Here is a 13,039-nt window from a genome sequence, read left to right as displayed (position 1 = left end):
CTTTTAAGAAGCTGCAGCCATCCAAACACAACCGGCAGTGTTGGTTGTTGAGGCACAACCGTATCCACAGTTACACAAACCGTTCATCTTTCACTCTCGGAATCGATTCAAAGGCAACAACAGAACATTTCAGTGACTCACTAAACAGTGAGTGAATCTTACACTGGTTTCAGATGTGAGCTCCAGATGTGCAGAGGATTGGGTCCAGACTCACTGCAGATGTTGCTTCTCACATAAGCACAAACGTAGAACATCTGGACACTTGAACTTGACCTTGATCTCGGTAGCTAAAGGTCAAGGTGGAGCAGGATATCTTAAGATCAGCTTGAATGTCTTCAAATTTGGTAGAAACTTTTGCTGAGACTCAAAGATGAACTGATTGGATTTTGGTGCCTGGGGGGGTCAAAGGTCAAGGTCACAGTGATCTAATGTTCTTGTGAATGTTACATATTGGGAATTTCACTACATCTGGCTTAATTCTCTTTGACTCTTTGACTCACTGATAAATGATTTAGATTTCAGCAGTCAACGGTCACGGAGGCTTCAAAAAACTTGTTTTGGACTCTTGAATATACCTCAAGACAATTTTTTTTCATATTTGCATCTGGGGCATGTTAGAAATATCCTAAACTCGTGACGAATCCTGCTGAGGAGCTCCTGCTGTGTTCTCACATCGGCTCCACGGGACATTTGGCAGACTTGTCGGAGAAAGTCAGCAGAAATTCACACGTACACCTCTGGATGATCTCTGGAGTAATTTGTCTGAAAGCAGCTTTTCTAATGATGTGTTGCAGTTGTCTCATAACAGTGAGAGGCAACCCCTGAAATTGATCGTCTTTAAAGCAGAGACATTTTTGAAGTGTAATGTGATAAAGAAAAACCAGAAAGTTGTGTTTGGATGGCTGCAGCCTCCGACCCATGAAAAACCAAAATCATTTATCTAAACACAAAGTATTCATAATCAACATCTCTGTCCTCTTATGATGTTATGCACTGACGTCTGGAGATTAACCCGATGAGGTCTCGGTCAATAGATCCAGCAAACTGTGAATATTTCAATTCACCATGAGCATTAAAACCCCCTTGACAAGAACATTCGTTTCTGTTTTGAAAATTAAATGTTTCAGAGTCAAATCCAGTTTTGAACTGACATTTTTCCTGTGGTGTCACTTCTAAAAAGATTTCCTAGCTTTCAGGATCTCATGTTGCCTCTCAGCTTTTATTGTAAAGTGAGATCAGGTTTGATTCACATGGAAATGTTGCAATTCATTCCCCCGTAAGTGATTTTTCCGAGTCTTGACACGGGTACGACACTTAGCTCTACAAAATTGGATGATTATATATCGGATCACTAATATATTCTGATTAATACGACTTAACATCCAACCCTTTTAACCCAGATGCGACCTTTAAAATGTCGACTCGTTAACATCTCAGTCCTCCGCAACATTCTCTTCCACTTGAATCAAAGTGGCTCAGGATCATTGCATATTGATGACACGTGCTACGTGCATCTGCTCGATGCTCACTTAGATCTGCTTGCTCTAACAATGACCACAAACACAACCCTCCTTTAATTCAGTCTCCTTTAGTCGAAGATTGTTAAAAAAAATGATCCTCGAATAGAATTATCATGATCATGCAGTCATTCGAATACATTTCATTTGTATAACACCAAATCACAACATACATAACCTCAAGGCATTTTACATGGTAAGGTCAAGACTGAATTGGATTAGAAATCCAATTTAGAGTTTCTCTGTGTATTCGGTGACACCATTTATCAGCTAGAAAGATCATATCTGCTGTTTTCTCGTATTTCCACCTTTACCCATTTGACTTGTGGAGCGCCTCAAGAGTCAATCTTTGATCCAATTCCTTTTTTCTTTTTTTTATGCTGCACCAAAAATGTGGTTGTGTGTTTTAATCATCGCTATGATAATGTTGCCACACAACATCTCAATTGAATAGCTGTCCAGCTGAAATTGTCTGCAATTAAAATCAGACTAAATCAGGTTTTTACTAACGTCCCTCGACACCACAACAAAATCCTGCTCATCACTTTTTACTATGAGCTCAGATTTGATAAAAGTCAGTAATTCAGTGCGACTACTTCCACCTGAGGAAGATCCCAAAAATATCACAGGCCCGGAGCACATCAGTAAACTATTATCGCTCTGTGGCATGTTGTGATGTCAGGTCATCAACTTTCTCAGACCTTTTACATAAACAGAAAATCCATGAATCTTCATTGCACAACATCATACATGTTTACAATTGCTGCTCTGCACTTTGCACTTTTCCATATTGCATCTTCATTATAGCACCTCGATAATATAACTCAAAATTTGAATACACTCCGGCACACTGTGAATTTTTTATATATTTCTTTTTTTTCTTATACAACTTAAAGGTTCCATTGTCTGTCTGTATATGTTGTTTCCATTGTTGTTGTTTGTTTGCACTATTGGTTGCATGTTATATGTTGTGTGTTAATTATTACTTGCACATATGGAGTATGGGGAAACGCAATTTCAATCCTCTGTGTAAATACCTGTTGCATTGTTTGGTTGACAATAAAGTTCACTAAGACTAAGACTAAAGCGCTTTGGGAAAGAAAGATTGAAAAAGCATCATATGTCTGTTTTCACTCTAAAGTGCTAGATGTTGGAATGTAACGATGCAGAACTTTTATCGTTGAATCTCTCGCCGATAAAAGGAAATTATTGATGTCTCATCTTGAGAGAGCATCCGGCAACAAGTGTTTTTTTCACTGACGCAGAAGCATAATTGATGTAAGATTACCTTGAATCCACCAAAACAACAGACAACTGGCTGTTTGAATAAACTTAAACGTTAGTCGGATAATACAGAGAGGAGAATTCAATTCAATTTTATTTGTATAGCGCCAAATCATAATATACATTATCTCAAGGCACTTTACATAGAAGGTCAAGACCTTCAAATCAAAATATAGAGAAACCCAACAGTTCCCACAATGAGCAGCACTTTGGCGACTGTGGAGAGAAAAACTCCCTCATTAACAGAGAGAAACCTCTAGAAGAACCAGGCTCAATGTGGGCGGCCCGAGCAAAGAAAATGGGGGAAGGAGATGAGAGATGGGTGGAAAAGAGGGGCGAGAAGAGAGAGAGATAGTGGAGAGGGGGAAGTAGGGGAGAGGGTGGGGCGAGAAAGACCGGGGACACTTGAGCGCCATCAGGTATCAGATCTGACTAGTTAAAATGTAAACAACAGTGTAAAGACTGCTTCATAGCTGTACATCAACCAGTAAAGCATCAACATGATCGTTACATACGCAGAATTATAATGAATTGAAATGGCACATGTGACATGTGTAATGGACATATGAACAGGATTTAAGTCCAAAACAAGCTGCGCCACAGACCTGTATCCAAATCATTTCAAGATGATGACTCAATATATCTTCAGTACCCCTCCCTTCCCGTCATTATCAGTCTCAGTCCTCACGTCATCTTTGCCGTGTCACTGTTTTCTGCTGCCACGGATCTACTTCCCTGTAGAGTCATGACAGCCTCACCTTGCTTTCTTCCACCATCTGTGTTCCTTCCCTTTCCCCTCTCCTCTACCCACCTGTTTGCCCACCATCCATGCAGGGGAGTGGGCAAGGCAGCGTTCTGCCCTTCCGCGAGTGTTAATGGGACCAGCAACCCCCCCCCCCCCCCATCTGTCCCACCGTGAAGCCACTTGTGCCTTGACACCATCTGCTGCCAACACATTCTTCAGCCATGACAGGCGGGATGGAGAGGAGGATGCGGAGATGAGAGAGAGTAGGTAATGTGGGACAGGAAATCAAGGGGGAGGGTGACAGATGGTAAAAAGAAAGGGTGGAAATTAGAATTGAACTCCTGAGAAATACAGACATTAGCTGCTCCCAGACAGGCCCTGAACTCCTGAAATGATCCAGAGGAGCTGTATGTGAGAGCGCAAATGCCCAAGTCAGTTGCTGGGGAGATTATCCTGGGGTTCTCCAGCCAGCTCCCAAGTAAAAACTCTGGATAATGTACGATTAAGCAAATCTTACAAATTTTTCAAATTAAGCAACCTCCAAAAAGCTGAAAAAAACCCAAACAATACAAATACCTCAGGAAGAAAAAGAGGAGCCATACGTATTGAAGACACAGATGAAGATGAGATCTGAGAACTTTTAGTGATGTGGTCCATTACTGGTGTCGATGCGGCGCGTACAGAAACATGAGCTCTCCTGCCTCCTGCATGCTGCACCACCCATCACCTGGACACTCTGGAGAGTTCAGTGTTAGTGAGAAAGGTTGAACACTCGAAATAACGTTCGGGTCAGTGCAGGCTTGCTATCGTCAAAGACTGCAAACAACCCTGTGAGCCACCTCCTCTTCTGTTTCTTCTTCTATTGTTTAATAATGTCTCAACTTGCTGCAATTGATCAGAAAGTCTGGTCTATATCGGACAAAAGTGTTTTCTTTTCACTGGACACAAATCTTAATTCGCTTGACCTGACCTACAGCACCTCTTGTGGTTGAACAAATCTTGGTCGGGACCGTGGCACCTTTCATACTGAAGGCCCAAACAAAACATGTTCTCCTTTTCTTCCAGTGAAAAATTCAGAATCTGTGAATATTCTAATATTTATGCTTCCCAGTGTAAATGCACTGAAGGCTTAGGTTCCACCATCGCATCTGTTGTGCAAGTAGCTCACTGTGAGAGGCCGTTGACTCGTGATGGTGTCACAAAACCCTGCTGGTGCGTCCGTTTGTTAAATTGCGATGTGAAAGGTGAGCATAGAGAAGCTCATCTCTTCAGTAAATGAATGGGAAGACAAACTCTGCGCATCCGTCCTCCTGCAGCGTGAAGCCCAGCCATCGCAGGGAAGCAAGAAGAAAAAGACAGTTTGGAGTGCAGGTCTTTAAATGTTGAAACATCAGCTCAAGGACTGCTGAATTCATCTCATCTATTCAACAAATTAAACCATTTCACAGGGGACACTTCAACAAGAATTTTCATATCAGTGCAGGCTCGCTATCGTCCGTCACAGTGAATAAGCCGATCAATTAATTCAATAAGAATTAATTGAATTAACTTAAGGAGTAATTAGATTAGGAATGGGTTCTTCCAAACACTTCAGATGGAGAATGATGCTGCATTATTGCAACGTGCAACGTTCACAGACGAATCATCTACTTGAGTTCATATTTGGCATTCTGTGTATTCTTAGTTGTCATGGGAAGTGAAGTGCCGAGTGCGGTGTGATCAATATTAATACAATTTGAATAAACAAGCAGCCAGTGCTCTGTTGCAGTGTGTGTGTGTGTGTCCTGCACAGACATTAATGGGAGTGAGAGCACCCATTTTAGATTTTGACCTGCAGTTCGACCCAGTCACTGATCACTGCTGCAGTTCATCCGACATGTTCAACTCAGACTGAAGGCACCCCCACCACCACCACTGACTACTTGCCACAAATGGAAGCTCTGAGGTGACCAGTACGTGTAATGACAGAAATTCAGGAGCTGTACACTCATTCACTATCACAGCAGCTGATAGACCTTCATTCAGAGTGAGAAAGAAACTACTTGTCTGTTCATTAATTAGTAATTCACTGAGTGAGCTACGGATCAGTGCATACTTTTATTTCTGATTCACTTCAATTTTCAACTCACACATTTCGTGCTGAATAGCCAACAATTGTTAATATAATGCAGTGTATTATAAAAATGGTGAAATATAGAAGAGAACTGCTGAAATGATGGTTATGAAACAATGAATTAGTGTTTTCATGATTGTCTTTATATAAACAAATGTTGCATTGTCACATTGATTTCTTTACTCTGCACCTGAAACTGATGGTCACTGAGCAGCTCTTCTGAACAGTTTGGTGTTCAGTGCTTTGCTCAAGGGAACCTCTGCAATGTGCTGTTGAAAGGACAAGTGCTGTTCTTTTATTCTCTTCAAGATTTCGGTCTCGGTCTGCAACAAAGAGCCATTCCCCTTAGGCCACCACCACTGCTCCACCTTGAAAGTGGAATTTAAGGGATTTTTCACTGAAAATGATTCCATGAGTGTCGACAGTGAAAGAAAAACAATACATGTGTGCACTGGACAATAATAATAATTAAATAATGAGCTGAAACTTGAAGCATGAATATGCAAGGGCACCTGCAGATTAAAATGAGGATTCTCTCCACTGCCAGCCATCGTCATTTAAATTGAAGTATTATCATGAAAATATAAATTGTGGCCACTTTAAGCTGTGGACAGACCTTTTTTATATTATTGTTATTTTTAGATCATGAGTTTTAGACAAGTATTACTGCACAAAAATGAAAAATCCAGGAACAAGCTAGCAGTTAGGTCCACAAGATATATCTGAGGATGTATTTTGTGAAAGATAATTAAAGGGAGAAAGAAGACCACACACTCCTGGTGACTTTGCCCCCTAACTGTTCCAACCATAGGTCAAAGCTTTCACCTCTCCTGTGAAATATCTCAGCATCTATCTGCCTTCTCTGTATATCATGCAAATTAATATATATTAGAAAGAGAAGCTACTAGAATAAGATGGATTAACATTTAGCACAATGCAAGGGACCACAATTAAAAAGGTTTTATGGTTGTTTTCAGGCACAGATTTGATGTGTTCTGCTCCAATCACATTTTCTGACGGCCTGAAGTCTCAGTTTATAATAAATAACCACTCAAAGAAATGTATAATATGATATGTTCCCTGTAAATAAACGTCACAGTTACATGGGACATAGTTTTCTTCTTTTCCTCTTTGTTAAACAGCCTGTTTCATTAACATGAACCTTTTGTTTTTCCAGGACAAACATCCTCCCTCTACTGTTTTCACTTTTTCTTCACTGTCGGGTGTTAGGACACGAGGTTCAGGACTCGAGGTTCAGGACTCTTCTTGTCCACACTGAGGCAGTCCAGAGTTTATTGATGAGTGGTGGTATAGGTGAGAGGGGGAGGTGGGGGCTTGCCAGTGAGATCAGATAAAAGAACTAACACATAGTCTATTTTTACCTGTCATTTTTACTGCCATGTTGTGAGGACAATCACTACTACAATAAATAACTGAACCCTAAAGCTGTCAGAGGACAAGAGTTGGCTACTTGCAGCCGAGTGGGAGTGCAACAGTGTGCCAGAGAGATACAGGAGCTTCAGACCCGTAACACTCTGACTCTCCGTTCACCCAGCAAAATTACAGCATGTGTAAATGTGTAAAAATGTGTAAGAGGGATGTTTCAACAAACAGGAGGAGACATTAGAAGACACAAACTACACAGTGATCACAGAACTCAGACACATCAGGGCAGGGGCAGACAATCCCAAACAAAGACAGGAAGTAAAGCAACAGAGACACACAAGAAATGAAGTGTCAAATGAAAACAGGAAATAATTAACTCAAAGGGCAAACACAGTATAAAAGGTCCAACGTGTCCACAGCTCAACAAAACATCCAACAAAAACATTCACACAGGTAAATGAAAAATCCCTCAAAACGTCCATATACAGATGAAGTCTTATGTCCCTTAGAGACTTTAAGAGCAAACTCTGCATAACCGGGCTTTTTCCCACATTCCCCATCACTGATGGCAGTAATGTGTTTTTTTCGTCACTGTGGCAGGGGAAGCTAATTGAAGCTCCACTTATTTTTCTTTTGACTGTTCCACAAATGCAAAATTTGAAAAAATTGAAATTTCTGGGGCTTTTGAATAATACTCATGGACAATCAATCTTAAAATGACAAAACAAAAGAAGCACAGAGAAACAAAGTTGTACAGAGTGGTGGCTTTTACATTTGTATGTTGGTAGCTGGTTGATTCGCCTCATTGATTTTAGCTCATACATATTTTTTTCCTATAAATTGTATATTAATATTCATTATTTGAATTCATTATCTAATGTGAAGAAATCTATCTATCTATCTATCTTTCTATCTCCATCCATCCATCCATCATTTTTCTGCATTGTTTATTCTGTCATTGTTTAAATCCATCAAGCCGTACTCAGGACAGTATCATCCATTCTGTGTGATGATGTTAAACTTGTCTGAGTTGATCTCCTTCATCATTTAAAGGATTGTTTCCTACACGATTAAAGAAGATAGAAACATGTACGTAATTTATTTTGCTATATGTTGATGTGCAGATTGTAGGTTGCACTTTTTTCTTTGCCTTTTCATTCTATCTCTTCCTTTGGATCATTTTTAAATCCACCATTTCATCAGTGGTTATTTTCCTGCTGTAACCATATTTCAGGGTTGGGGGTTTGACTGAGACCTCGATGACACTGCACGCTCACCAGCTCCTGTGACCAGGTACGAGCTGTTAATCACATGGTATCCACACCCTGACACAGACAGTGTCTGTTTTACTCTAAATGGAACCAGAATATTCAAAGAGAATATCAGGCTGCAGTGAAGAAGACTTCAAACAAGACATGTGAGAATCATTTTTCAAGTCAAATGTTCTTTTATTTTCTTAAGAACAGATGATAATCTCAGGTTTGGAATGGAAAGTGATTAGAGGGTAAACAGGGTTCAGGTAGAGGAACGATGGGTGAGGTAAGTGGTGGGGGTGGCAGGGAGTTGAGGGGTTTAAAGGGAAAATAGAGTCTCTTCCCCCTCTTCTCCTGCTCCTTCTCCTCTTTCATCTCCTCCTTCATTTACACCTTTGATTCTTTCTCCTCTTCTTCCGTGATCCTGCCTTAGTGTTGACAGTCTTCCAAGCAGGTTCCTGTAAGAACAGAACATTTGTTCAGTATTTTCTCTTTCAAAAGTCGAGAGCTGAAAACAATCAGACAATTTATTATTCAAATCAAACTGAGCAGATGAAACAAACCTGAAGCTCAGTGTTTTTGTCCATCAGCAGCTCCACGTCCTCCTCTATGCTTCTGGCTTGGTTGAGGATGTCCTCCTGCTTGGCCACACACTTCTCCTCCGTGTCCTCCATTTTTTCAGTGCAGGCCTCCTTCACTTCCTGCTCAGTTTTGACACTGTCCTCCAGAGCGGGGATTTCTGTCTTCCACTCACTCTGGTTGGAGACGACCTCCGTCTGGATGACCGTGAGCTCGGTCACAAGCTCCAGGTTTTGATGTTCAAGTGCCACTCTTTCCTGGGTTACCTTGGCGATCACTGCATCCTTCTCAGAGATCATGTCCTCCATCTTCTTGTTGAAGGAAAGCTCCATCAACCTGATCTGGTTGAGCTTTGCATGCAGCTCCTCTTTCACTCTCTCGGTCTCAAACAACTGGGTGTATCTAGGACGACAACTCATTTTCCGGAGAAATTTGTCCCTGTCCTTCACCTGAAGCTTCAGGTCCTTGACCTCGTCCTCCAAGTCGGCCAGCGTGGCCTGTGTCTTATTCCACGTAGGCTCCTTGCAGGACATCATTATCTTAAGTGACTCAATTTGATGAGCCAGCTCCAAGTTCTCACTCTTCAAGTGCTTGATCTCGTCACAGAGGACCTCAGTGTGTTTGGCGGGAGATTCCACATGATGAAAAACTGACCCCAATCGTAACTTTAGATCCACACAAAAAGACAAGAGGTCTTTCACCTTTATACTGATTCACATATTGAGCATGGTCATCACATGAAATTATAACTTACAAGTTCCTGTATATGCTGTTTCTGTATTTCTCTTAAATACAGTATCTCAACACTAAAGTGAAATATCCTAAACAACAGCTGCAAAATATCCACAAAGACTCATGTCATGTAAACTGTATTGAAGTTTGAGAGAAAACAAGAAACAATAAAATATAAGATGGTCTGAACATGTGTAAAATGAAACAAAGTGTAGGAAATCTTACCTTGTACTTTGCGTTGTGTCCCTTCCTACCCATGGCTGAACACAGGTACAGGGTAACTGTTGTAGAAAAGAAGTGAACGTGTCTTCGGACAGTCTCAGACTTGTAGCAGTGTTGAAATCGTAGGGTCAGGTTGAAGCTGTTGTCCTCTCGCCGTCTCAAATTCAACTGAGAAATCTCTCTTCCAGATTTTAATATTCAAGATAAAAGACATTAAAAGATAAGATTCCTGAACATAGCATAGCAGCAGGGTTTCAAAGACATCAAAGGAACTGTTGGATACACAACAATAACGTGAACATCAACACAAAAACAGCTTTTTTTGAATGGATTGTTTTTCTGAAGTTTCTCAGACTTTAACAGTTTACATTGATGCATTAAATGATGCATCATGTATTCATAACAACAAGCATGTGTGGGACCTCAGCAGAACATCCTGGTCCCAGGAAAAAAAAAAAACAACAGTTTTTCTTTTAATTACACTTTTGTCCCCCACAATATCTCAATAGCAATATGTACAGTTTATCATTCTCTTCACTGTTTCACTGTTTGTTTCTTATACCTGGCTCTAATACTCCTCAGTAGTATTCTCATAAAAGTAATATAGATGTGATGATTCTGTGTTGTTTTTATTTTTATTAGTTATTTCTCCTGCAGGGCATGTGTGTGGCAGGGGGAGTGGCTGGCTCCTCTTGCAGCAGACAAGGTACACCTGCTTCCACTCAGCTCATCGACCTGCCTATAAAAGCCTGGTCTTCACTCCACTGCTCTGCCAGATCGTCTTGTCTGATACGGTAGTGTGCTGCATTCATTTTCCTCAGTGAACCGCCAGTGTTTTTTGAAGTGCCTTACCTGTGTTTTTCTCTGTTTGCTCAGGTAATGTGTGCCTTGCTGTTTGCCTACATTGTGTCTACTGAGCTTTTCGTCCATGTGCTCAGCCCACCTGCCATCCCTGGGAATCTGCTGGCCTGCCTGCTGGCTGCCTCCACTGCCTGCTCCTTTTTGCTTTTCGGTGAGGAATAAACTATTTTGCTACGTACATACATCAGTCTCTGCTTTGGGTCCAAACAAAACTAAAACCTTACACACAATCTGTCAGTCATTCATTAATATTTAGTATGATTGTTTTCCAGAAAATAACATAAGAATTACATAAACTATTAAATGTAATTAGAAATAATTAAAATAATTAAATTCAATTGTCACAAAAAACAAGTGAACAAACAAAAAGAAACACGCAGATTTAAAAAAAATCTGTTTCAACAAGGTAATCAAAACTCCAGGAAAGAGAGAAATTCCTGAAGGTAAAACAAAACATCTCTTATGGCCATTTATGGGGAAAATAAATCAAATAATGAGTATGGACAGCCTGCAGTTTTTCATCATACTGCAGTACATTACACTGTGGTGATTTTACCACAGTACACCCAAGAAGAAAGGAAGGCTGACTGTCATGAACCCTCACAGACTCTGTGGACACCAAGGTCTCCTCACTGTGAAATCAGCAACGTCTTTCTTTCCATCTTCTGTAAGCCTGCAACTCTGCAGACTTTGCTCAAGAAAAAACAACCACAATGCATTTTGATGTTACATTAAAACTGGGCTAGTTGTTGGTACTGAATGTTAAGAGAAACAATAAAATAAGCTAAGACAAGCCTTTATTTTCCCACAATCGAGAAATTTGTCATGTTACATCAGCAAAGAGGACAGTCAACAGACATCAGTAAAGTAATAAGTAAACAACAAATACTAAAGTTAAATATATATAAAATATAAAAACAATATGGATGTTAAAAAGAAGTAAAACACACAAAAAGTATAACAAGAACGAGTAAAAGACTCAGCTTAGAGAAAAAAGAGCTCAAAAGTGAGCGAGAGCTGATGCAACAGGCTGCCACTAGTGAGGCGCCATCTTGTCTTCACTCAGTCCATACTATCCTCTTTACACTTTAAATGTCTCTGTGCATGAGACGTAATTGTAGGTGTGAGCTTTCTAAGCCTCCTGCATTCACACACACGCAGTGATGTTGATGAAAGTCTGTGAGCGCTCGCCGCTCCACGTTTAGGAGACACATTAGAACTGAGTCACACACAGTCAGCTGTCAGAGCCGGTCCTCACCTGACCTGCAGCACAGACAAGATATTTTTGTCTGTGAGGATGATCGCTGCGTCACAGTAGATGATTGTGGGGTCAAACGTCTTGCCGTCTCGTGGCCAAAGAGACAAGACAGATAAAGGAAGCGCTTGTGACTGACTTCTGGGAACAAGTGAACCAACGTGGCCTCTGAAGTGTTGTGTAAGACACTGGTTGCTCAGAAAAGCCTAAAAACCTTTCCTCCATTTCAAAGCTTCACTTTGAGACACCAAATGGTATCATTCCTTCTTTGCTTTTTAAAATATGCTAGTCTTTCTGGTAAGATGTCATTTGGTGTCCCAGCTTCTGCATCATTTCCCATCCATTACACACTTTCATACAGTCCATCTATATGCAGCACTTTCTCGATGGTACATCACTCACAGACTGTCACTCTTACACACACAGCCGTCAGTGGATTCAGTATCTTGCACGAGGACACTGCAGCTCACAAAATGGGAGAGACAGCCCGCTCTGCCTCCTGAGCCACAGCCACCACACTACCATGACACACCAGATGAGATAAAGCAATCGACTGCCTATTGAACGACAGTTATTGTACTTGGCTCCTATCCCCTCAGACAATCATTGTCTAATCTTGGATAGCATTAACCTGGTCCCCAGCTCACACTGTGAGGAACCTTGGAGTTATGTTTGACCCGCACATCAATAACTCCCACATATAAGTCTCTATCCATGCTTTTCTTAGCTCTAGACTGGATTATGTATTTCTTTATTGTCAGGATGTCACAGTAAATCTGTGAAAACCCTTCAGTTGCTCCAAAACGCTGCAGCACGACTGCTGACAGGAGCTAGGAAGGGATTCTTCACCAGTTTGGGTTTGTAGCAGACACCCTGTCTATTAAGATTAGGCTTAAATGAAACAAGATTACATTTTTGGAAAATCCATGTGCATTTTCCAGAAAGTATTTAAAATAATGATGGTGTTACTTTAATAGATGCAAAAACAAGACACCCCTCAAACTTCATAAGTAAAGTCAGGATGAGCGTGTGTCACTGGATGATCTTCCTCTTACCATTTCCTTTACCTGCTGATATTATCTCTCTCAGCCC

The 13,039-nt window shown here is 40.8% G+C and overlaps 1 protein-coding gene and 1 long non-coding RNA gene across 4 annotated transcripts in view; one reads left to right on the top strand and one right to left on the bottom strand.

Moving 5' to 3' along the window:
- The window catches only part of LOC138405323 (uncharacterized), a 31,963-nt gene that overhangs the window by 1,642 nt on the left and 17,282 nt on the right, over window positions 1-13,039 (top strand). For all 3 annotated transcript variants that reach the window (XR_011239040.1, XR_011239042.1, XR_011239041.1), the window contains exons 3-4: window positions 10,489-10,625; window positions 10,708-10,843. This is a non-coding gene — a long non-coding RNA (uncharacterized lncRNA). The remainder of the gene's footprint in view (window positions 1-10,488; window positions 10,626-10,707; window positions 10,844-13,039) is intronic.
- LOC138405322 (uncharacterized) lies at window positions 8,473-10,016 on the bottom strand. The gene is made up of 3 exons (XM_069513053.1): window positions 9,835-10,016; window positions 8,862-9,542; window positions 8,473-8,756 (listed from the first exon to the last, which is right to left on the bottom strand). Exons 1-3 carry the CDS (start codon window positions 9,865-9,867, stop codon window positions 8,682-8,684), a joined length of 789 nt encoding a protein of 262 aa, XP_069369154.1. The 5' UTR covers window positions 9,868-10,016; the 3' UTR covers window positions 8,473-8,681.

The sequence above is a fragment of the Paralichthys olivaceus genome, chromosome 17, assembly GCF_024713975.1.
Source record: "Paralichthys olivaceus isolate ysfri-2021 chromosome 17, ASM2471397v2, whole genome shotgun sequence".
Lineage (NCBI taxonomy): Eukaryota > Metazoa > Chordata > Actinopteri > Pleuronectiformes > Paralichthyidae > Paralichthys > Paralichthys olivaceus.
This window is presented reverse-complemented; position numbering and strand designations above follow the sequence as displayed.